Genomic DNA, 23,690 nt, shown 5'->3' on the forward strand with positions numbered 1-23,690 from the left:
TTTAGTCTCGGACGACATGGCGTCTCTAGTACCGGGTCGTTAGGCTAAGATACCGAAGTCCCACCGACGTCCATGCTGCCACCGATCCCTTTCGTTTTTGCTTGTCGGTCGTTGCATCGTCTTGTTGTCGGAAATCATCGCGAGTGCATCCGAAGATATTCATAGCGACATGTAAAGGGACTCCACCCCGACAGGCCATTGGATCTTTGTCGTCTGTAAATTATCGGAGAATGCGGGGTTCGGTATCTTCACCGCGGAGCCGTAGAGGGAGCTCCGCGAAATGAAACTCTAATTGCATGTCTACCAGGCATTTGATCTCCCTCCTAGAAGAAAGTCCAAGTGTAGCTCGTCCGTTTCAACTTCTTCACTAGAACGAAGCATAAATAGATAAAGTACTCTCACTGGCACTTAAGTGCGCAATAATAACGCATCACCACAACTAGTGCACGCACTCCGTATTATACGCGTGACGAAACTTTAAATTCACGAGGGGCTGCGCATTTGCGATACCGATTATGATTCGATCGCATTGTGAAAATTTCTTGCGAGGAGTCACTGCCATTTATGTGTCATGGTGTACAACTGGTGGAGGAGACTGGCCTTGCCAATAATGGTATGATACATGAGAGGACGGCGTTGCGCCATAGTTAAAAGGGATAAGCTCACCGTTCAGGGTAATCCAGCGTCCCAATGCACAAAAAAGGTTATTTCGTGCCCAAATGCCCGCCGTTGAAAACCTGGAAATTGATGAGCGCAAGTTACGCTACGCTTAAGAAACGAGACGCTATCATGGGCAGGCCCACTGTTGCTGTGATTGGTTGTGGTGCGATTGCATTCAGTTGTTTCTTTTTGGTCACCTTGCTCACTGACGTTGCAATGAAGGCCCCTTTGGACTGGCGACGTTAAAGAATCTACTCGAAGAGGACTTTGATGCTACCGCATTCGACAAGAGACACTCAATCGGCGGTGTGTGGGAATTTAATGAGAATGTCAATTACACTTCCACATTACCAAGTAGGTTCTTGCTTGGTTTTTCTGGCAATCAATCTTGTTAAGCTTGCTTCATGCTGATAACTGGGCAGCAACGGTTTCGAATGTGAGCAAATACAAGGTGGGCAAGAACAGGAATGAAATTCCTAGATCGGAAAAGACACTGACAAGGGTAGAGTTGCTTTACAGATTTTCCTGTTCCCGATGGTAATGAGTTTTCGCCTTCCCATTGATTTACATCTATTTGTGTTAAGAATCTGAATCATTTGACGTCGTTTCTAACTACTAACCGTTATTTAGACATGCCAGTATTTCTGAGTGCTTCACAAGTGAGTGACTATCTGAAATCCTATGCTCAGAACTTTGATCTCTATCGACACATTCGGTTCAACACAGAGGTTCGCAAAGTGGAACGGGATGCCGACAACACTAAATGGCAGCTGTATCTGTCCGGGGAGAAAGGAGAGGAGGTCATTGACTATGATAAAGTCGTTTTCTGCAGCGGGCTAACGGCGCTGAGTCGTGTCCCTAATATCGAAGGGATTCAACAGTTTGCGGGCAAAGTTATACACTCGCAAGCATTTAAGCAGTGAGTGATTTATTCACACATTTTGATCGTCAACCGACTCATTTCCTAGCCCAAGCGATTTTGCGGGCATGAAAGTGCTCGTGGTTGGCCTGGGAAATAGTGCCGTAGACACGTGTACCGAACTGGTTGGTTTCGCAGAAAAGGTTTACGTCTCGCACCGCCACGGTATGAACATCGTGAGTTTGGCCCATTTTGACTTGCCGTAAGTTATATTTCTGACATACCCTATCAGTTTCCACGCTATTGCAAGGGCAAGCCGCTCGATTTTCACATCCGCCGGCGAGATGAGGCTATTAAGCATGCACTAGCCGCCATTGCTCCTGGCCTTTCCAAAAAACTTCACGACATGTATGTGCAACGGTTGACGAAAGAGTCCTTCAATCTCGACCCAGCCTGGCGAATTCATCCTCCGCCGTCAATTCTCACTCACCAGCCTACAATTTCCGATTCATTCGTCGACTGCCTTCAGGACGGTTCAATCTCATCCGTCGTTGGTATCCGTCGTTTTAGAAACGGTAATGGCGTTGAGCTTGTGGATGGCTCTGTCATCGCTGTGGATGCTGTAATCTTTGGCACTGGCTACTTGCCTGATTTCGGGATCTTTGCTGGTCAAGATCTCACATCTGACCCTAAGACATCGGAACATGGCGATTTGGGTTATGACTGGGGCTACAGGCTTCCCTTCCCTCGACTTTACCAAAACATCTTCCCTCCTGAGTACTCGGATTCGATAGCTTTCCTGAACAACTGGGCATTCGCAGTCGGTACCTTTCCCATTGCCGATCTGGCTTCAATGGCCATAGCGCAGGTCTGGAGGGGAACGTTTGCACTGCCGTCAAGGGAGGACATGGATCGTGAGATCGACGTTAATCATCTGTGGCTGCGTTCCCTGGCCAAGGAAGAGTCCGTCTATCCTGCGATAGTTCCGGAAGGACCGTGGTTGCACTGGTTGCACAAGGCGGCGGGCACCGGAGTGAACGAGAATTTGGGGTATGGGCTGCAAGGCTGGCTTTTCTGGTTTCGCAATCCTCGCTTTTGTAATCTGCTAATGGGAGGTGTGGCTTCGGTGCATACTTTCCGTCTGTTCGATGGCCGACGCAAGAAATGGCAAGGAGCGAAAGACGCGATCCTTCGTGCTAACGACAACGCGAAGCTATACATTGAGAAACATTAACGTCAGCGGCTAGAGATCCATGACAGAAACCCAAATAGCATTGAGCAGGTTGTGAAGGATGAACTAGCGGTATCTGTATAGAAAAAGCTGGACGGCGGCGACTTGGCCAGCAAACCGCCCATGAGCGGTGTAGTATGCGCGGTTCTGATCCAGATGCGGATCCGGCTCTTGATCTTGATTCAGACGGTCCGATCTGGGGGATGGCCCAATCGTCGAGGGTGTCACGGCCGTCGATGTTGAAGGCTTCTCGAGCGAGTGAGCGCGCGAAGCTGGAGGCAAGGCCAGGACAGGAACACGATTGCGGACTGATGGTGCTTGTCTGCCGCGGGCCTTGCGCTCGATTTGTTGCCCGACGGTGACGGAATCCCGGCTATAGGTACATGTCTTTCCTCGTACCTGGCATCTGGCGCAAGCTGTCGATATGACCTGTATCAGCCTGATGCATGTGAGAAGGGCCTTGGGAAAGAATACCTGGGCGACCGCCGTCGCATTTCACCTTCCTCGAGCGACAGGCTTGACAAGCGGTTGAGACTCTCAATCGCTGCCTGCGTAATGGCTTGGACGGTGCGTCGTGATGTTCTTCGACCATCTCCACCAAGTTGTTGATTCCACTACCTTATCGTAAGCCAAGTTTAGGAGATGACCAAACCCATTACCCAGATTAATAAGTTGGGTATTGCTAATAATGCAGAGGAACCTCATCGAAACCCTAACGTCCACCCGGCCCAGTCGGCCAATCATTTTTCAATTGGCCTTTTTGACCCACCATGTTGCTTAGCCCATATCCGCATCCGCCATCCGCCTTTTTGAAATTGGGAGATATGTATCCGCCTTTGTATCCGCCTTTCGACAGCATATTTCGCGCTTTGGATGAAAACCCCTATTTGGTCCGTCATCTCCGCTACATGTGAGCACGTACACCAGTGCTAGAATAACCTCTATAGTCGCCCTATTTCATTAACATGTTCATCATCTACTTTTCAGACCATAGGTTGACTTATTTTATATTGCGCTCGCGATTGTTTGCTGAGGATGTTAGATTTGACCGTTTTTTAAATTTAATTAGAGAATATACGAATTATCCGCCATATCTGCCATATCCGCCATCTGCATCCGCCAATCGAAAGTATGGCGGATACGTATCCGCGGCGGACATCCTATCCGCCAAATCCGCCTATCCGCCTACAGCCCTGTTCCGCCTCTGACGGCATCAAGAATAAATACTCCGGCGTCCTATATAGATCGTACGGCCCTGTCAATTGAAAAACTAGACATGCGCCTTTTCGTCGTGGTTTGCCATAACCCAATCCAAATCATTGAACTCTCCAGACCATCAGAAATATGTCTCAAGCCGAATCCAAGACCGCAGCCGATCCGGGCGAGGTCGAGAAAAGACATGTCTACGATGGCCAAGGCACCGAGGAAGACCCGTTCGTGGTGGAGTTCCAAAAGGACGATCCCGGCAACCCCATGAACTGGTCTTCGTTCCGGAGGAAATGGTTCATCACGGCCATTGCGACAGCGACCTTCTCTGTCTTCGCCGTCACCTTTACCTCCTCCGCATACTCGGTCTCCGCCAACGAGGTCTTTCAAGACCTTGACATTAGCACCGAGGTCTTTATCGTCGGTCTTTCCCTCTTCGTACTCGGGTTTGCAATTGGCCCCGCAGTATGGGGTCCGTTGGTAAGTCTATCTATATACCCATCCTTAATTTGAAGTACACAAGTTGACAATTTTTTTTAGTAAGTCTTTAACGTACCATCCACAGACATCCTCCCCGCGCTAATTAACACCCCCCAAGATCCGAACTATACGGAAGACGAATCCTCTGGGTCACCACCCACATCGCCATGGTAGCCTTCCTCGGAGGGTCCGCCGGAAGCCAAAACATCGCCACGCTACTGATACTGCGATTCTTCGCCGGCACATTCGGCGGTTCGCCGCTCGTCAACTCCGGCGGCACGATCGCAGATCTCTTCCCGCCGGCTCAGCGCGGCCTCGCCCTGACGATCTACTGCGTCGCGCCGTTCCTCGGCCCCATCCTGGGCCCCGTGGTTGGCGGGCTCGTGTCCGAAAACGTCGGCTGGAGATGGGTGCAGGGGGTGTGCGTGATCTTCATCGGGGTGGTCGGGATTCTGGGCGTCATCTTCATCCCCGAGACATACGGGCCGGTGCTGCTACAGAAGCGGGCGCGCCAGTTGTCCAAAACCGATGGTAAGGTTTACGTTAGCGTTCTCGAAAAGAGCCAGGGCAAGAAGAAGCCAGTGGAAGTCTTCAAGCGTGCCCTGTTCCGGCCCTGGGTTTTCCTCTTCATGGAACCGATCGTGTTAGTGGCGTCGCTCTACATGGCCATTATCTACGGCACGGTCTACATGTTCATGGGCGCCATGCCGATCGTGTACAACGAAGACCGCGGCTGGAGCGAGGGCATCGGGGGGCTAGCGTTCATGGGCATTGCCGTAGGCATTATCCTAGGACTGGTCTACGCGATCTGGGACAACAACAGCCGGTACATGAAGCTGTTCGTATCCAAAACTGTAACGGCCGAATCCCGCCTGCCACCCGCCATCGTCGGCGCTCTTGCCCTACCAGTTGGCATGTTCGCCTTTGCCTGGACCAACTTCCCCAGCATCCACTGGTCCGTCAGCATCATCCTGTCCGCGCCCTCGGCTTCGGCTGCGTGCTTGTCATCCTGCCAATGATGAACTATCTGATCGACTCCTACACCATCTACGCGGCCTCCGTTCTGGCAGCGGCGGCCATCTTCCGCTCGGTCGTCGGCGCCGTGTTCCCCCTGTTCACGACACAGATGTATCACAATCTGGGGATCCACTGGGCGTCCTGCGTCCCGGCGTTTATGACATTGGCGTGCATGCCGTTCCCGTTGATCATCTATCGCTATGGTGCGGCGCTGCGGATGAAGTGCAAGTATGCGTTCGAGGCGGCGGAGATGATGAGGAAGATGCAGATGCAGCAGGCGCCCGTAGCTGCTAAGAAGGAGGAGGATTTCCCGTCGGAGTGAGGGGGCCATAATATTAGCTTTAAGATATTCATGTAAGCTATATATCTATGTTCAGCCAAGGGGGGGGAGGCAGGAAGAGGTGTGATGCGTTGAAACAGCTCGTTGTTTAGAATTTGACAAAGATCTCCATCTCCTACCCATTAAGCACTCCTTATCTCTAATAGACCTTATCGTGTAAGTGTGGGTTTTTATTCAGTTCATCTTTATGATTTATCAAAGGAGCCAATATCCGGAGTTTTGATTGCTCCGCAAGGGATGTGCTGAAAAGACGACGATATATTTACTTAGGGCTGGACACGATATCGCCTACAAGACGATATCGCCAGAGGGAAATTCCTGGCGATACGATATACGATATAATGGGTGAATATCGTATCGTATCGCCTCAAAGCGCACGTGACTCTCTTCCTGTACGGGGTTCGGCCAAGTAAGACTTTGGCTCTAAATTTTTAACACACTTTGGCACTTTGCAGCGGATTACTTGAAAAAAATGACCCGTAATTAAACGAAAATAACAGAAGAACAGAAGAACGGAACGGTCCCCATATGTACGTATAGAAAGACAAACAAATAACCGACAAAGAAGAAAACAAAACGGAATTGTTGCCAATGCATGCTTATTGGGTAGTTCTGTGATAGTGAAGTATGCCCAGAGCCACTCAGTAACAGGTCTGGTCCGGGATCGTTTTGATGTGTCGGACGTACTACCGGCAACTGACGTGTCTTCTAGTACCTGAGAAGCAGATCCTTCAGGTAAGACATCTGTGCGTGCGACATTATCGACAGATCCATCAGTCGTTGATTCTGATCTGAATCTAATCGAGGTACTTTAGGAAGTCGATCCTCAGGCACAGCTTCCTCATCACTACCATCATTGAGGAGGTAATAGTCGACTTCGCGACGGAAACGGGGAGGAAGATTATCCGAGCAGCTATAGACACGGAAATGATCGACGTGGATTAACTCACCTTTCATAGATGACGATGCCCCACCATATGTTCTTTTCTACCTCTCCTCCAAGACGTGCTTCGTTTTCTTGTGGATCCAGAGATGAATTCAGCTTGTGTAAGCCAATTGCATGGGCCATCTTGGCGCAGTTTGCAATTGAATTGTACGCTGTATCAAGTTTGCCATGTGCATACTCATAGATTGATATGAGAATTCCTGCCTGAATCAGATTTGGTGACGACGAAATGAATTCTTGCACATGCGCGAAGAGCATCTTCGTGGTGAAGTACATTGCGTCCTGGTTAATGAGCTGAGCGGTGACTTCCGAAGGATGGTAGGTGATGAGGCACATGCTAAGGAGGAGTGTAGAGAAGTCCGCACGTGCTGGAGCAGAGAAATTGATAAGACGATTTTGGAAATTTCTCCTGGAAATAACTGGAATCCATTCGTGAATACCCCGGAAATATCGGACAGTTACATCGTCAATGAACTGGCCTGTGGCCCGAATGATGCTATGGACTTGATCATGAAGAATGCCAACGACTCCCAGTGACTCGGCGAGCTTGCCAACGACAGGCAGCCCGATAGGACAGAGTCAGAAATTGTGTCCATTAGCATGAGAGAGGATGGCATGCTTGAACATGATATTTGAAAAACTTCCATGTCTGCTGCTGTTGTAGTAAGTGGAGCTTTCAAAGACAATATAAATTCGCGATAGGACGGAGCCTCTCTGTCAGAATCATTGTTTTCTTCTGCTTCCGGCAATGAGGCGGGTGCAGTATATCGACAAACGAGAGCACGACTAGGAAATCGTTAACCTGGCTGTAGCCGATACCAGCAATACGGCTAGGCATTGTTCTTGACCTGCCACGAGAGAGAGTTCAGATTCTAAGGCGTGATGCCTAGAAGCTCACTTACTAAGTACAGTAGCCGCAACTGGGAAACGCCTTGTCACATGCTTTCTTGCGGATTTTGCAGTTAGAGCAGACTTGTAAGGCGCGATGAGGGGAGCGATTTATGATATTAGAGGCCATAGAACAGCCCTTGCCGAAGAGTTGTACACCGAATTGACAGGTCAGCGGGCGTTTCACAGAGAACAGGATTAGGAGCCAAATAGAACAAATAGGATGGTCCGGAAAGCCAAGGATGTCACCAGGCACTTGTAGCGTCCAAATTTCAAATACGGGACCATAACGAGAACGGACATGAGACAAGTTGATCCAGAGGCTTAAAGGAAGATGGGGAAAGGAAACTGATGCAGTTCAAGATATGCAGGGGAAGTAGAATTTGTGATTAACAAGACTCGAGTAGTGGCGGCTTCAGAGACTGAAAAGGGATATTAGCCGCCACTACTGCGAGCGCTCTATCCCCTTTATGGCTGAGGCTGGTTTCTTGGTTCGAACGGACAGGGTTCTGCTATGATTGACGACAATTGAACAGATCAGCTTGATCAGCAAATTGGTCAATCCTTGGCCGAATTAAAATTTGTAAGTACATTGGATGTGAGGATTTGAAATCAGTTTACTATACCCTACATGATCTCTGTGAACAAGAAACGCCACTTAGGCCTAGTAGTCGCCGTGAATATAAAAACTACCAGTTGTCCCGTGGAGTATGGTCTCTAGATTGTCTCGTCTTTAACATACACTTGAAACAAATACACACACAGTATTGGTCTCGACCGCACAATCAAATACGTTCGCATCACGAACTCCACTCATACCTCCAAATCCACTTTGATTCCAAATTTCTCATCATGAGCAACAACGACGAAAGCAGCGGCAACACAGAATGCAAAGCCATTCTTATCCTCAGTGCAAGTCACCACCTCGTCGGTCATCCCGTCAGTGAAGTCGTCAAGGCGGACTGGGAGAAGGAGAAGGCGCGAGACGTCGCAGAAAAGTTTGACAACGTCGGATTCACTGTAGATCCTACAGATCTGTCCGGTACGCTGAAAACTCTTCAACAAACACTACAAACAAGATCGTGGGACGGGGTGATTGTCGGGTGGTGCATGAGGGGTCATGTAGAGTTCACCGTGCTTTTTGAAAAGATGGTCGCTATGATTGTTAGGCTGGCCATCTTGCAGCCAGAGTTGAAGATTATGTTCTGTGCGGGGCCGGATGATTTAGTGGAAACAACAATCAGGAATTTTCCTGTATAAAGTATAAATCTCATGTCAAGCAAAGTGGATCTGTACTTTACAATATTATTTAAAATTTGTTTCCGTAACGGGTTGGACCCGTTGTTACAACCTATCTGTAATTCCTTGGAAATAGAGGCGTTCGTTATATCGTTACCCGGCAGTCGTGTTGTCCGGAGGGATCTTAGGTACACAAGATAGCAGTATGGGTTTTTAGAAGATATAACTTGTAACTAATCAAGAATAATTAGTTGAGAAGCTCCTATCTAGTTGGGAAAGCTAGCTCTTATATAGACCTTCGTGCTTCTTGGATTTCCTTAGATTTAGCGACTCTACCCTTAGTCTTTTACGCCCGCGCACTCGCTCGCCGCTTTGTTTGTGTTTGGGGTAATTTCTGTCCAACGTCAGTGCAAGTCTTCTACGGCAGAAATCTCGGAAGACGCAAAGTAATCGCGCACAAATCGAAAGATCCTGGCATGAGTTTTTGACAGTCACCACTCTTTTACAGAATCCGGAACTTAACGTAACGATCAGAGTATGGTCAACAGATAACTTTTTATTTTTCAAAAAAACATAACAGAAAATACCTCCACGCCTATTGTTCCAGGTCATCTCGCCTATTGTTCTAAGTTATCTTGCAAGGAATCCTCTCCATGCGACATGTCCATCCCTTTCCGGAGTCACCAGACTCAAGAGTTGTGGCCAGACGGGCTCGTCGATTGCTAGTTCTGGCTCTTCGGACCCTAATTGTTCGGACCATTGAGTATCCAGGACAGGTTGAACCGCCGCCACAGGATCGACCGATATGAGCCAGGCCCGGAACCATCGTTAAAGAAATCGCTCTCCACCAGCGCGCCAATCCTTTTGTCGGCAGTCTTCGTCATACTGGAGTAGCCTCCCTCGTATCCAGCGCCCGCGACCGGGGCGTCGCTGAGCTTGCGGCCGTAGTCGAACTTGGCCGCGTCCGCATCGTAGCTGATGCGCACCCGCATCTGCCGCCGGCTCGTCGTGGACGCCGAATTCATGAAGATAGTCCGGGCCGGCCCGGCGGGCGACGCGAGGTTGTACAGCAGCACAGATCCCTCGCAGCCTGGATCCGGCAGCCCGCTATCGGCCGCGAAGTCGCCAAAACCACCGGCCAGCGTGCCGCGCGCAACCTCGCGGTAGCCAGCGCTGCTCGGCCGGTCGTTGCGGTAGAGATTGCCGTCCGGTGTTTGGGCGATCGTGCCCTCCGAACCTGCGCCGGCGAGCAACTGCATTGACCAGGAGCGCTTGCCAGGCGTGCCTCGGCCTACGATATTGCGGCGCTGCGCCGGTACTACGAGCTCGCCCGAGGTCAGCTTGATGCCGTTGCCCGGCCCGACGGCGTCCCATGCCCAGCCATCCGGAGTCAGCGCGGCGGTCATATCCTGGGGAGTGGACCAAGTGCTGCCGTCATCGGTGCTGGCGGTGAGGTAGAGGTGGCGCCGACCGGCCCACGTCGAGTCGATCTTCTTAGTAATTGTACCATCCGGCAGGACGTCCCCGCCTTTCTGGCTGTAGCCGCCGCCGTTCCAGGACAGGAAGAGATAAATAGTATCGCCGTCGACGACCGGTGTCGGGTTGCCCCAGGTGCCCGGGCCAGTGCCGACCACCTCGCGCAGCGACTCCCAGTCGCCCGGGTCCTCGCCGTTGTCGTTGGTTGTCTTCGTGCGCTTGTAGACCAGGTTGATGTCGCCGAAATCCTTGTTGTTGTGCCGGCGACCCTCGGCGAACGCGAGGATCCGGCCGGTGCTGGTGCGGACCACCGCGGGGATCCGGAACGAATGGAAGCCGATGCCACTGGCAAGCTTGTCTGGGGAGGCCATGTTGGCGCTGTGGAACAGCGTAAACTCTTTATGGTACGGGGTCGCGTCCTTCGCCGGGTCGTCCACCACTGCGTACGCCAAATACGCCGCGACCGTGACCACAGTCAAGGTTGCTAGCCATTGCTTCATGCCCATGCTCAAGTCGATCGTGCGGACGAAAGAATCCGTCTCAGGATTGTCTATTATTGCTTCCTGGCCGTGATCTCTAGCCGGATGCGCGTGATTTGAGGATGTGCCGCACCTAGAGCTGATTTACCGAAAGTTAACCGGCCTTAGACAGGTAAGGAGATGTGGGAATAAGTATGTAGGCATATATACTTGCAGCACCGAGCAATGAATCTAGCCGGTGCTTACCCCTGCTTACCCCTGCTTACACCTGCCAAGACGCAATACTACACACGCGCTACGTACCTCACTCTCTATAACGTACGTGTCAACCAAAATGGATCCTCAGGGAGATTTACCAAATATTGACAGTACCGAACACCTAATTACATGAGATGCAGAAGCTCAGCCGCTCTTGCTTCAAGACGCAAGTTGTCTATCAGTAGCACTCAGGCAACATATCCGTTTAGAAAACTGCCCTTCTTCCATGGCTAAGCGGAGACACGCTTTGTCAGGGTCCTGGTCAGGCGATGGGAACTATGCGTGGTGCTAAGCGATCTGAAACACGCGCTGGGGCCTTGTGGTCGACCCCTTTCTTATTGTGGAATAAGGTCTAAATCGAGATAGGGTTTTTCGTTGAGAGCAAGCCAGTGCTAATACAGTCAATCCTCGCTATGACGATACTCGATCCCCGATACAGCTGTAATTCTAAAAATTGGCGAAGAATCAGTTACTTATCACGATCGGCTTCCTAAAGAGGCGGTACCTCGGGTTAGCGATTAAAGAGTGATGCCCGGATTACAACGGCTTAACGAGTAATGACATTTAGACGAGCCCGTCAGAGAATCGTCGTTTGTTACGACTATTTCCTGTAAGACAGTCTGTTTCGTATAGTTCAATTGTTTTCTTATGTGTGTATTTCTCTCCTCCCTTAAATCATAACAGGTCCTTACATATCCATCATCCCTTTCAACCCATCTCATTTAGCATCTCCGTTTAAAATATTTGTGGACAACATAGCCACTCTCCTGAGGAGCAGTACGAAAACCTAGAAGCAAGCCGTCATTCATGTGAACAAAGCAGCTGACGCCCACCAGCCCTTGCAACTCCAAATCCCCAAATATTAGGTGAATGTCGCGTTCGAGACAACCACGCGGAACAGTCCCACTCCCGCCAGCGACCGGCCAGACATGCACCGCGGGAAACGTTTTAAATCCGAGAGTTCGCCGTAATTCACTAGATCGCCAATGATGTATCGAGCACGACGTCAGTCACGCTGACGACGGATACGTCTCTGCAGAAAGACGAGAACGCGCTTTCGGGTTACGAGAAGGCGCTTAGCCTCTTGAAGCATAATCCACCGGAACGGCGACTAGACGTCCATCTGCCCTACTCCGAGTATTTGAAATTGGACGAATCATGGTCTAACACAAGATCGGCGAGAAATATTTCAGAGGATCAGAAGTATAAGCTTCGATTTACGTTTGGTTTCATGATGGTAGCTAACCCATATTGTAGGTATCCGTATTTGGCATACAACACTGTTGCCGAGATAGTGACTGTGGTTACTGTACCACGTGATCTCCACGAAGGTCCAGCCGTTAATCTCGGACCCATGATCTTGACTGGTGCTCAAGAATATCTCTCTAGTCATGGAGCAGATGCCAGCTTAATTGTCAATTTGGGATCTACTACGATCATGGGCAGATATGGAAGGTACGCCAAGATCAAGAAACAGGCAGACGGCACAATCATGTATAACGGTACTGGTGCCCAGGCTAAAGTCATGAACGCTATTGAGGTCGGATACAGTGAGGACTATAATGCCCTTTGTCGGGACCTGGATCGAAGGGCCACATGTTAAGGTCTGTATACTGGTATGTCTTGATGAATCACCACGGTTTCGAAATCCTGATAGCCGGTATGAGCATGTCGCAAACGTCGATGTAGAAATGGAGGCAATGGCTCGGTGTGTCGCTGAAAGTGTGGAAAGGGATAGCTCGCAAAGCTAATATGGTCAAATCGAATACCGCGGTCATAAGTGGGTTGGAGACTTGACCAAAGCATTTCTTGAAGTGTGGCGAGCCAACAAGAGACAGCCCACCAGATACTTCTGTGAGTAGCGTTATTATTGAATTTCTGGTGGTCATACGTGCTCACATTTTTGATTTAGCTGCTGATTCAAAACGCATGGTCTTCTAACCGTCTCCCAAAGTCTATTAACCTTAAAATGAGTGATTTTGTTCCAGATGAGGACTTGGTAGCCGCCAATATTCCGGACGGTAGTCTGTCCTTTGATGGCAATTTAAATGTGCATATACTCAGAAAATGCACGGAGACAACTGCAGAACAAAGATATCAGGAGTTTATTGCGTGCTAATTTTCCCTGTTCCAATGAAATCCTGAATCCTGGAAAGACGAACCGATATAGTTGTAAGGAATTCTCGTTGATCAAGAAGGCGCAAAAAAGTTCGATCTTTGGCAGGTTCAAGTATTGTCGGGAGTTGAACTAGATGGCAGTGCGACTTGGAATCCGCACGTTTACGGCTTCTCGTGCCACCATGTTTAGGACATTCGACTACAGAGGAAGCGGAAAATAGTTCTTCGGATCAAGTCCGAAATCAAAATCTCAGAGAGCAGAATGCCCTCTGCTTTTTGTCATTTTTTGCGACATTCCGCAGTAAAATATTTCGCGGCATTCCGCCTTACACAATCGTCACACGTGACGATGACGTCGATCCGTCGATCAGACGGCGTCGCAGCGACAAAATGTTGCTAAAGCGCGTTATCATAGCTTTAGCTTCATCATGACGTAAAGATGAGGCCTGTCGCCTGTCGGCGGAGATGTTGCATGACACGACACGGCCTTATTCTTGCGCGTGTAAATCACGCTGCACCAGCCGCCATCAATCATTATCAGAATAAATTGCGATCCACTGCGTCTCTCGGTTCTACGCCCTTGAGTCTTCTATATATCAATTCGTCATCCATTCTCTCGCGGATCTCGAACCGTTCCTTCTGTTCTACGTCCATGGCCACATTGTCAACAACATTCCCTGTCAAGATGGCACCGGAGTTCAGGCTCAAGAACATTTCGTCGCTGACCGATGTCCGGCACTTCGACAAGGTCGAGTCCGAGGTGGTGGGCGTAGAGGGCGGCAAGGTAGTTGTCGTTAGAGTGAACGACGAGGTGCATGCCCTCAATTCTAGGTGTACGCATTATGGTGCCCCGCTGAAGTTGGGAGTCGTCTCGCCCGACGGGCGGATAACGTGCGCGTGGCATGGAGGTAGGGACTTTCTTTTGCAGTTTGCATATGCATTGGTGACGTGAGAGCCGGATACTGACGTTGCGTTAGCGTGTTTCAATGTCAGTACGGGAGATGTCGAAGACGCCCCTGCGCCGAGCCCGCTGAACAGGTTCGACGTCTATGAGAAAGATGGAGCCGTGTACATCAGGGCCGAGCCAGCAGCAATCAAAGGCGGACAGAGAGATTCAAATGTCAAGTGCGCCGTCGCGGGACCGGAGAAGGTGGTCGTCATCGGAGGGTAAGTCACTCACCTTTGGAGACCAGTCTGGGTCGGTTACTGACATATTATTCTGCTATCAGCGGAAGCGGTACGTTTGGTGTTGTGCAGACCTTACGCGAACTGGAGTTCAAGGGTTCCATCACAGTCATTTCCTTTGAACCAAACCTGCCTCTCGATCGGACCAAGCTTTCTAAGGCGCTCATCCAAGATCCGAAGAAGATCGAGTTGCGGCCGAAAGAATGGTACAATGCGGCCTCCATCGACATGGTTTCGGACGAAGTGTCGTCCGTCGATTTCGGCACGAAGACCGTCACCACAAAGTCCGAAAAGTCATATCCCTACACGAAGCTCGTCCTAGCGACTGGCGGTATTCCACGTCAAATTCCGCTGCCCGGCTTCCAAGAACTAGGTAACATCTTCCTCCTACGCTTCGTCACCGACGCGCGAGCCATCATGGCAGCATTGGGAGAGAAGAACAAGAAGGTCGTCATCGTCGGAAGCTCCTTCATTGGTATGGAAGTCGGTAATGCCTTGTCCAAGGGGAATGACGTGACCATCATCGACACGTCCAATGCGCCATTAGCACGTGTCATGGGCGAGGAAGTCGGTAAAATCTTCCAGAAGAATCTGGAAAAATCGGGAGTTAAGTTCAAGATGTCGGCAAGCGTGGACAAGGCGACCCCGTCAACGTCAGACCCAAGCAAGGTCGGCGCCGTGCATCTCAAAGATGGCACTGTCCTGCCTGCCGACCTTGTCATTCTCGGCGTGGGTGTGAGACCCGCGACCGACTTCTTGAAGGATAACCCGATTATCAGTCTCGAAACGGACGGCTCTCTCAAGACGGACGAGTCTTTCGTCGTGTCCGGGCTGGGCGGCGACGTCTTTGCGATCGGCGACATCGCCACGTACCCGTATCACGGCCCGGGCTCAGACCCCGAGAAGGGCACCTACACGCGCATCGAGCACTGGAACGTTGCGCAGAACGCTGGCCGCAGCGTCGCGCGCACGATCGTGCACTCCCTTGCGTCGTCACAGCCACTGAAGCCGAAGCCGTTCATCCCGATCTTCTGGTCCGCTGTGGGCGTGCAGCTGCGCTATTGCGGCAGCACCGCCGGCGGCTGGGACTCACTCGTACTGAAGGGCGAGCCCGAGAATGCCAAGTTCGCGGCGTACTACTGCAAGGGACAGGCAGTCGTGGCGGTCGCGACTGTTGCCAAGGACCCCATCATGGCCAAGAGCGCGGTTCTCATGAGGAGGGGTAACATGCCCAGTAAGAAGGAAATCGAGGACGGCGTGGACGTGCTGGTCGTGGGGTGGTCGAAGAACATAAGCAGGTGAGTGTAGGGCCGTCGGCGGATGGCGGATGGCGGATATGGCGGATTCCGCTAAATTATTCGCGCGAATAAATATCCTGGGACTGGCGGATATTTATTCGTATAATTTCCTAATTAGGAAAAATCGAGATGGTAGTTGAGCGTGGAGTATTTGGCCCAATGGTGCACACCAATGTATCTGACGAGTGTATATTCTCGAAATGCTTATAGTTCTGCAGCGATATATTATATTGCATTGGTCGAATGCCATTCTAGTTATCTATATATTTGGAGATTAGATTTGAAAAACTGGATTAAATTCCTCTGAAGAAAGCTAACATTCACATCGCACTATTGTTTATAGACATCGTCCATGAGCATTAGTATCCTTATGGTTTCTCCCTTCATGGAATGTCGTCGTATTGCAAGCAGATCTCGGCCAGAGTTGAATATCCTCTCTAAAGAGACTTCAGAGGCTAGAATAGCGAGATGGTCTCTAGCAGCCAGAGCCATTTGAGGATATTCGTCTTTATTCCTTCGAGTGTGTTGTCAAGTACATCGTCTATGTGATCCTTACACTGGACTATTTTTATAATTTATTTATTAAGGTGATTAACGTAAACCCGTGGAGTTGCTGTTCAGACTTTTCCCTAACCCTCTCGTTGAACTCTAAACGCACCTCTGAAAATTTGCCAACCCTGACCCAGGTGCGGCTTTTACCCTAGCCCCTGCGGCTCTTCAGCCCCTTGAACTAATGTGCATCACTCTTTCCCACATCACTCCCGAAGTACATGACTCACTAGTTTCCAACACCACTCCCCAGCACTTATTTAACAACGTTCATGTCCGGATCTTCCCTAACGAGTCGAAAATCAGCTCGCTAGACTCGATCAGCTATATATCGGTGTTGCTTCTCCACACCCTGCAGCCATGTACCTCCGCTCTGTACATGCGGAATCTTCCATTCCGCTCCTCCTGCAATTCGTCCGCGACAATCCAATGGGAATTTTGACGACGGCAATACCATCTTCCGCTTATCCACTGCTTCAGTCGAGCCATATTCCATGGGTGCTGGATGTCCCGGACAGTCCTGACGCGCCCGAGAAGGGCCGGCTACGTGGCCATATGGCAAAACAGAATCCGCAGACTAAGGCAATAATTGATTCACTCACAGCGGGTCGAGCCCCTTCGCCGACATCTCAACTGCAGGAAGAAGTGCTAGTCCTGTTCAATGGGCCGTATCATCATTATGTGACGCCCAAATTCTACACGGAAACGAAGCCGTCAACCGGGAAAGTGGTACCGACCTGGAATTATGCTGCGGTCCAAATCTACGGAAAGGCTACTATCTACTATGACTCGGCGTCTCCTGAGACCTCGGCATATCTATCGAAACAGATTGATGACCTCTCGCGCCATTGCGAGACCGGCATAATGGGATACACCGGTGGGGAGAAAGAGGGCCCCTGGCAAGTCTCCGACGCCCCGGACCGATATATTGAGATTATGAAGAAAAATATAATCGGCATCGAAATCGTAATAGAACGGTTGGAAGGCAAGTTCAAGATGAGCCAAGAGATGGGAAAGGCGGATCGTGAAGGCGTCGTCGACGGGTTCAACAATTTGGGAACCGACGTCGGTGCCGGTGTAGCTCAAACGGTTAAGATACGAGGTGATCTGAAAGATTCTATCTGATTATGGCAGGGATGGAGGATAGGATCGTTCGGGCACTATCCAAGAAACTAATGTCTAGATGATGATATTTGGTGTCCATTCTGTCTATCCAAGTTTAGAGAGTAGAAGAGTAGAATATAGAAAAGGAAATAAAATAGAGCTCAGATTAGCAGTACCACCAGAATGACTCAGGGTTCAGGGTTCAGGGATTTAGGCGTCAATGTAGCTTTAACTTAGGAGGGGAATCTTTCCGGAGTTTTCACCACTGTAGCACGAAGTTGCTGAGCAGGCTTTCGTCTCGAAACAGACTCATCAGCGGCGTACTGTTTGCCCATTACTGCCCAATTATATGCTTTCCGGTGGGTAACACTTACATGGAACGCTCGGTCAAAAAGTTTTCAGCAAAAAGCATTTTTATATGTGGCGCCGACTCTAGCGGTGTGACTAATATAGCACCAAGCTAGTCAGACGCATGTATCACCGACATGACAACGCGGCTATGGCCGAGCGTAAATATGATGTATGAGAGAAGATAGCACTTGGAGTGCGTTTATTTCCAACAGGTAGCCCTAATAGCACATACTTTCATCCTGTCAGACACATCTGGAGCTCCAGGGCTCATAACTTGCGATATTGTAGGCGGGATGGCCGACAGGAGAGTTGCTATGTTGCCGACAAAGTTGTGGGTTTCCATGACAGTTTTATTTACAGCCTAGTGACTCACTGGAAAACTATTCGGGGTCGCTTGCAAAATATATAGTAATACAGAATACATGTCCAATCAGATTGCTTATCCCCAATTATGCTCTGCACTTTGTGGTAATAACTCTTCTATAATGCCAATGGGTTGACCAGTGCAATTACTGATGCAGGAATTTCCGAAGTAGCAATTTTTAATGTTGTTAGGGAAGGAGACCGTCTTGATCTTGATGCATTGCCGCCGGGGAAACTTGGTGATACTGATACTCTAGGAGAAATCGCTGACAGGTTATGAGCGGCGACTCCTGCCTTTGTCTGATGAGAGTATTATGTATGTGCTGCTGGGTTTACCCCAATTTTACTACCAACATGGGTGATATTCAATGGGAAGGCCAATGTGGGCTGTGCTAAACATACATACATACATACATACATACATACATACATAGGTTCAATTCGGAATAATATGAAACTTAGCTTGCTCACTCTCGTCACAAATCTGTTCCACTCGATCGAGGACAGAAGGATGGCCTGGCCCGCAATCTGTGTGCCGGTCTGGCACGTCACGGGCGTTACAAGTCCACTCTGCACTTGCGCAGGCAAAGTGTACAAGATCTTGTCATCCGTGCTCCAAGGGCCGATACGGGTTGAGGCATATTTGACCCGCAAATTGATGTGATCTCCCGTGAGAAAGAATAGCAGGTAAGAGTTGTGATAAGCGGAACAGATGACTGAGTCCGAGTCGACAGAGTATTTCCCGGATGGGAGCGTCGAGGTGATGGCGGCGGACTGCCTACGAGCCGTAGGCAGCGGTTCGGTATTCGACCAAATGTCGACGCCTCGGTCATAGTATCGCCATGTAGACTTTTCTTCGCCTTTAATGTCAAGTCGCCCACAAAGTCCCTTCCACCATTTCGACACAAAAATGGAAGTTCACTGCAAAGTAGTCTGCGATGAGGCTTCGGTTGGGTTGTTAGGTGTCTGGGAAACCCAAGGTGGGGGGTACTAGGGTGGGAGTTTGGAGGCGTTGGCGTCTTTAACTTGAGATCAAGCAGAGAAATCACACTCTCGGGGTCGAATGGAAGAAGAAGTCCAGCACCTCGGAAACCTCCTTGGATGTTGTTTCCGTCATTGCAGCGAAAAACGCAACGCGGAAGGCAGGAAAGAAGTCGACCTTGGTAATGTGGGTGATGTGAGCCAGCATCATATCCTCAATTTGCCGACCATATGCCTTCTTTAGCGGGCTAAAACACCCAACATGAGGTGGCTGGAGCATGTGAGAGGAATGAGGAGGCATACAGAGGGTGATGATGTTGTTTTCCTTGCAGTATTCCTTCATCAGAGTGGTGGCTCTCGTGGCCGTCGAGGATTAACAGACGATAACCACCACAGTTCGGGACTCGGTATTCTTCTCAAAATGCCGAATCCAATCCATGCCTTTCTCATTCGTCGTCCAACCGTTCTCAGTAACAGCGATTACCCAGTCGGGTGGAAATCCGCTGTTTTGGTACCAAGACGTGAGGTGGTTTTTGCCTGCAACAATGACGAACGGCGGCACCGTCCAGCCCTGGGAATTGACGCCCTGGATTACCGTAACCCATTCCCGATTGCCAGGCTGTACCTTTTTTGCCTTTGTACGCCCGTCTGAGCTTGTCACAACCGTTGCGGTTGAGATAATGCCCATCATAAGCCCAGTCTCGCCGAAGTTATAGATATCCATATCCTGGATGCCATACTTCGCGATTATATTGCGTACAAGCTCAAACCAGCTGCGAATAATTAGTGGATCTTCGCATTTGGCCCTCTGGTAGTCGTGCTTCCGCTGGAAACGCGTCCGGAGCTCTGGGCGGCGCTTGACGAAGTTCGAAGCCCAACGCGTCCCGACGCTTGGCGCGTCGCGTGTCGCGAGAAGTCGATTTGCTATATCTCCCACAATAGACAGCCGAGGAGGAAATCCTTTGGCAGCTAAGTCGAGGATGTATTGAACAAGGACTGATTCTTCTAGGTCGGTCAATTTCCGCAAATTGGCCGGAACATCGCGTCGTGGTTGTCGGCCGGCACGTCGGTGACGTACGGTTCACTAATACCATATATCTTTGCTGCGGTCCTAACGCTTAGTTTTTTGGACCTTTGGAGTGCTTCGATGGCGAGGATGATCTTGCTATCATTAGAAGAAGATTCCATGTTTTGATGTGGAGGGAAAAAGGGTCAAGTGTGGAGGGGGTGCGTCGCGTGGAAAGTGCGCCGCTCGTTTGGATGCGCCGCTCGTTATACATGTACGTTAAGAGAATTATCGATTAGTAGTGACCTATCTACGTAGTGTGGCATAATGGACAAAGTTACACAGCGCCTCAACGATTTTGTCCTACATTCCAGAGATCATCAAACAACAGGTTCACTCTCGAATCCACTTGCATTTACTGGTTGAAGCAGGACGCGAGAAGCTAAGTGCGTGCAAGGACTTTGTGCATATATGACTAGAGTGTGCTGAAGATAAGAATCGATGGGTTTGCAGCTGTCCATCGTTTATTCTTAATTACCCTGGTCATCAACCTATGCGGATGAGTTGGCATCCTTCCATCTTCTGCCGTTTAAGCATCCTGAGGCCACGGAAGAGAACGACGAAGAATCAGTGAAGCTTCTTCGGAAGGTACGTTAATATTGGTTCGTGCCGTTCAATGGTATTGACTGTAACTTAGGAGGGACTGCAAACATTGTGCTCTGTTGTTCTCAACAAATTTCTTCCGAAAGAAGGTAGCATTCGTGTCAATAATCTATGGAGACATGATGTTCTGAGCGATGAGATGAGGGACTACGCAGCACTAGATGCATATATTTCGCGTGAGATATACGTACAAGCGCTCCAAATTACTAGTCAGAGACAAGTACTGTCTGTAATGGACAGTGCCGCGCTTGCGGTGTGCGGTGTGCGGCGTGCGGGGGAGCGGCGAGGGGGGGGGAAGTTGTTGGTTGGTGTCCCTCGTCGGGTGGTGTGTTCGTTTGTTGGTCTCTTGCTCGTGCGTTGTTGTCTTGGTTTTGTTGGTCGCTTGCTTGCATTGCGCGTTTGTTGTCTTGGGTTTGTTTGCGTGCTTTTGCGTGTGTCTGTCTATACGTGTACATAGGTTAGTAGACGCCTGACAGACCATAAAAGGAGGGGTTTGTTCGTATTATCAAGTAACATGTACTATTTATATTTTTTCCATAAGTGAGGCAACGTTTTGTTATAAGTGGAGGGTAATAAGTTCTTCGCTGTAAGTGGAGGATAGATAAGGTTTTGTTATATATAACTATAAGGGGTTTAGACTTTGAAAAATAAAGGACAGGAATCATCCGCATCTCTTTCCATCAACTGGGATCTCTCCAGTTGACACCTCGCTGTCAGGTCAAGCACGAAGTCTTTGTATTCTTGTAATAAATTTGTTTATTCAAGTTTGCATTCTAGTCCAGTCAGTCACTCCTCGAGTCCGTACTCTCGAGTCTTGCCCCGTTACACTACTTCGTGCTTCCTACACCTTAGCCGCATCCAGCCATAGTCTGGTCCTGTCGAGTCAAGCCCCTGTCGAGAAACTACGTCTACCTTGGCGAGCAGTGTGAGTGGAATCCGAGAATGCAACGCGACGCCTGTCGCTTCATCTCAAACCCAACAGCGTTTATTGCTCACTTCAAAAGACCATACGAAGAGGCTTTGGGCGTAACGAAGGTTGAACCAACCATCTTGCGGATCTCCTGCAACCCCTTCTGCTTCCACACGTTCCACTTTTCTCAAATTCCTAGCGCGAAACTTGACCCCCGTTTTATAGGACCATTTTCCATCACTGAACGCATTGGCGCTTGTGCTTATCGCCTTGATCTTCCATCGTCCATGCGCATTCACAACGTCTTCCACGTCTCCCTCCTAATGCGATCTCAGTCAGGATCGTACACTCAGGCAACCACGTTCTTTGTCAATGGGTCCCATCTCGCCACGCTCAGCAGTCACTCGGATCTCGGACTCTCAGCCTACGTTCCTTCCGCTCGGATGCTCGGGTCCCCTGACCCTGACCCTGGAGTTTTTGGACTCCGCCTCAACGATCCTGTCGTCCATTCCCGCGCTTACCAAACTACAACTATGACGTCATGAAGGTCATGCAACTCTGTGGCAATGGATCCCATGTATATTAGTCGCTCGTTTGTTGCATTGTTTGTGTTTTCTTGTTTTTTTCCTTTCTTTACGTCTATTATTTTGTTGTTCTTGCCTAATATATTGGTTCCCAATATAGATCGTCTGACTGTCACGGGCTATGCCCGATTGAGACTCGGCTGCGCCTTCGCGGCCTGCAGTCGTCCGGGCCACTGGCCGTTGGTTTCCTTTATCTTCTTGTGTTTCTCCTTTTTCTCTTTCTTTACTTTTTCTTTTTCCTTAACGAGTTCTTCTGTACATTTTCTTTGTTTATAGAAAATAAAGGCTTTGCGCCCTCCACATTAGAACTCGTTCAACCTCTCAATTTTTTTACAACGGACATTGGCTGTAAGGATCTAGTGGGTGAGTTCCTACGAATCTTAGGGCCTCGCGCTGGGGCGGTACCAACTTGGCCAAAAGACCACGATAATCAATCTTAGAATTGATTATCAGAATTGATTATGGCCCACTGCGCATAGTATAGTGACCGCCACCACTAGGGCCCTGACATTGGCACCTACATGGTGAATTACCAGACACCCACTTCTGACAGCGCATCCGATAACTTCTATTCCGACAGCGAAGACATGTCTGACCCCGCGAACGCTTCAACGAACGACAATCTGCCCTCGTGGCTACAACAATTCTTACAGGTACAGCACGACACAGTTAACACACAGCAGCAGCAAATGCTGCAACTCATCCAACTGCAAGGGCAACGTCTGGACCACATGGCCGGCCTCTTTGCTCAGGGACAAAGTTTAAATCAAGGTCAGGCACATAAGAATACGCTGGTTCCCCGCCGAGTCCTCATAGTAAATATTCTAAAATATATTGTTATAAGCCATCCAGCTAGCGTAACATATAGTGCTACTCCGACTATGACCTTAAGACCCACAGGAATGGTATAAGGTTACTGTAATGATCAGGGTTGAGTTTGTGTATTAAAGTTCATGTACATAGGGGCCGCGACAATATTGTATTTCGTGTCTTACCTTATCTTTTGCAAGGGTTTGGGCAGGCGTCGCCTGTATTTATTCTCTCTCGTTTGTTTGTCTTATCCTAATAAAGCTGGATAGGGCTGGATACGATTATGGTATTATCGTGACAAGTTAAAAGACAAACTTTAATCGCGCAGTAATCGTATAGTATAGAATAAGATCGTAAAACAATTGCATAGTAGTCGTGTACCAAGGACAAGTGGCAATGACGTTCCTGCGGATTGTCTTCAACGTCAACACTGCCTGAACCATTGTCAATGCCTTGCAGTCAACCAACAAGGACCGGCCCTATGGTGCCAGCTCCTCACTCCTCAATCTCGTTATCGCCCTCGACCGGCGCGTCATAGCAAAAAAATGCAAACATGACTCATGAGCACACATGAACTTGCTCGAAACCCGAACGCAGTACAACTCTTAACGACTGTATCAACTGCCTTGGTAGACGATTGAGAAGATTCAGTGATAATAGCTTCACCAGCTCGGTCAACTGAACAGTAT

The 23,690-nt window shown here is 49.5% G+C and overlaps 10 protein-coding genes across 10 annotated transcripts; 6 read left to right on the forward strand and 4 right to left on the reverse strand.

The window, feature by feature from the left end:
- Nucleotides 1-789: 789 nt before the first annotated feature.
- On the forward strand, nucleotides 790-2,753 carry POJ06DRAFT_279837 (flavin monooxygenase-like protein; the record flags this gene model as incomplete). Its single annotated transcript, XM_056189842.1, has 7 exons — nucleotides 790-823; nucleotides 883-1,014; nucleotides 1,083-1,111; nucleotides 1,167-1,197; nucleotides 1,291-1,579; nucleotides 1,629-1,755; nucleotides 1,812-2,753. 7 exons carry the CDS (start codon nucleotides 790-792, stop codon nucleotides 2,751-2,753), a joined length of 1,584 nt encoding a protein of 527 aa, XP_056047852.1.
- Nucleotides 2,754-2,784: 31 nt separating this feature from the next.
- On the reverse strand, nucleotides 2,785-3,528 carry POJ06DRAFT_18983 (uncharacterized protein). The gene is made up of 2 exons (XM_056184793.1): nucleotides 3,225-3,528; nucleotides 2,785-3,166 (listed from the first exon to the last, which is right to left on the reverse strand). The coding sequence occupies exons 1-2, from the start codon at nucleotides 3,340-3,342 to the stop codon at nucleotides 2,817-2,819; spliced, it is 468 nt and encodes a 155-aa protein (XP_056047853.1). The 5' UTR covers nucleotides 3,343-3,528; the 3' UTR covers nucleotides 2,785-2,816.
- A 300-nt stretch (nucleotides 3,529-3,828) lies between these two features.
- Nucleotides 3,829-5,775, forward strand: POJ06DRAFT_293903 (major facilitator superfamily domain, general substrate transporter; the record flags this gene model as incomplete). Its single annotated transcript, XM_056190447.1, has 3 exons — nucleotides 3,829-4,435; nucleotides 4,555-5,344; nucleotides 5,383-5,775. Exons 1-3 carry the CDS (start codon nucleotides 4,095-4,097, stop codon nucleotides 5,773-5,775), a joined length of 1,524 nt encoding a protein of 507 aa, XP_056047854.1. The 5' UTR covers nucleotides 3,829-4,094.
- A 300-nt stretch (nucleotides 5,776-6,075) lies between these two features.
- Nucleotides 6,076-6,705, reverse strand: POJ06DRAFT_244431 (uncharacterized protein; the record flags this gene model as incomplete). The annotated part of the gene is made up of 3 exons (XM_056186499.1): nucleotides 6,076-6,240; nucleotides 6,308-6,579; nucleotides 6,642-6,705. Coding segments are annotated over 3 exons (360 nt in total), but the record flags the coding sequence as incomplete, so codon positions are not given.
- On the reverse strand, nucleotides 6,635-7,520 carry POJ06DRAFT_244432 (uncharacterized protein). Its single transcript, XM_056186500.1, has one exon. It carries the CDS (start codon nucleotides 7,073-7,075, stop codon nucleotides 6,740-6,742), a length of 336 nt encoding a protein of 111 aa, XP_056047856.1. The 5' UTR covers nucleotides 7,076-7,520; the 3' UTR covers nucleotides 6,635-6,739.
- Nucleotides 7,521-8,479: 959 nt separating this feature from the next.
- On the forward strand, nucleotides 8,480-8,887 carry POJ06DRAFT_235349 (uncharacterized protein; the record flags this gene model as incomplete). The annotated part of the gene is made up of 1 exon (XM_056185828.1): nucleotides 8,480-8,887. One exon carries the CDS (start codon nucleotides 8,480-8,482, stop codon nucleotides 8,885-8,887), a length of 408 nt encoding a protein of 135 aa, XP_056047857.1.
- Nucleotides 8,888-9,406: 519 nt separating this feature from the next.
- On the reverse strand, nucleotides 9,407-10,911 carry POJ06DRAFT_19101 (glycoside hydrolase family 33 protein). The gene has a single exon (XM_056184825.1). It carries the CDS (start codon nucleotides 10,846-10,848, stop codon nucleotides 9,610-9,612), a length of 1,239 nt encoding a protein of 412 aa, XP_056047858.1. The 5' UTR covers nucleotides 10,849-10,911; the 3' UTR covers nucleotides 9,407-9,609.
- Nucleotides 10,912-11,636: 725 nt separating this feature from the next.
- Nucleotides 11,637-13,198, forward strand: POJ06DRAFT_279840 (uncharacterized protein; the record flags this gene model as incomplete). Its single annotated transcript, XM_056189843.1, has 6 exons — nucleotides 11,637-11,669; nucleotides 11,964-12,046; nucleotides 12,079-12,282; nucleotides 12,337-12,629; nucleotides 12,670-12,803; nucleotides 12,992-13,198. 6 exons carry the CDS (start codon nucleotides 11,637-11,639, stop codon nucleotides 13,196-13,198), a joined length of 954 nt encoding a protein of 317 aa, XP_056047859.1.
- Nucleotides 13,199-13,882: 684 nt separating this feature from the next.
- On the forward strand, nucleotides 13,883-15,684 carry POJ06DRAFT_191652 (uncharacterized protein; the record flags this gene model as incomplete). The annotated part of the gene is made up of 3 exons (XM_056184853.1): nucleotides 13,883-14,105; nucleotides 14,175-14,364; nucleotides 14,427-15,684. 3 exons carry the CDS (start codon nucleotides 13,883-13,885, stop codon nucleotides 15,682-15,684), a joined length of 1,671 nt encoding a protein of 556 aa, XP_056047860.1.
- A 761-nt stretch (nucleotides 15,685-16,445) lies between these two features.
- Nucleotides 16,446-17,695, forward strand: POJ06DRAFT_244450 (transcriptional regulator PAI 2-type). The gene has a single exon (XM_056186501.1). The coding sequence runs from the start codon at nucleotides 16,590-16,592 to the stop codon at nucleotides 17,352-17,354; it is 765 nt and encodes a 254-aa protein (XP_056047861.1). The 5' UTR covers nucleotides 16,446-16,589; the 3' UTR covers nucleotides 17,355-17,695.
- Nucleotides 17,696-23,690: the final 5,995 nt, after the last annotated feature.

This window comes from Lipomyces tetrasporus (assembly GCF_029532465.1).
Source record: "Lipomyces tetrasporus strain NRRL Y-64009 chromosome Unknown POJ06scaffold_1, whole genome shotgun sequence".
Classification (NCBI taxonomy): domain Eukaryota; kingdom Fungi; phylum Ascomycota; class Lipomycetes; order Lipomycetales; family Lipomycetaceae; genus Lipomyces; species Lipomyces tetrasporus.

Excerpts from the sequence above, each read along its gene's own strand:
- POJ06DRAFT_18983 (XM_056184793.1), bottom strand. The coding sequence starts at position 3,342 with ATGGTCGAAGAACATCACGACGCACCGTCCAAGCCATTACGCAGGCAG. Across the intron at positions 3,167-3,224 it reads ATGCGACGGCGGTCGCCCAG|CTTGCGCCAGATGCCAGGTA; the intron begins GTATTCTTTCCC and ends TCATATCGACAG.
- POJ06DRAFT_244432 (XM_056186500.1), bottom strand. The coding sequence starts at position 7,075 with ATGTGCCTCATCACCTACCATCCTTCGGAAGTCACCGCTCAGCTCATT.
- POJ06DRAFT_19101 (XM_056184825.1), bottom strand. The coding sequence starts at position 10,848 with ATGGGCATGAAGCAATGGCTAGCAACCTTGACTGTGGTCACGGTCGCG.
- POJ06DRAFT_244450 (XM_056186501.1), top strand. The coding sequence starts at position 16,590 with ATGTACCTCCGCTCTGTACATGCGGAATCTTCCATTCCGCTCCTCCTG.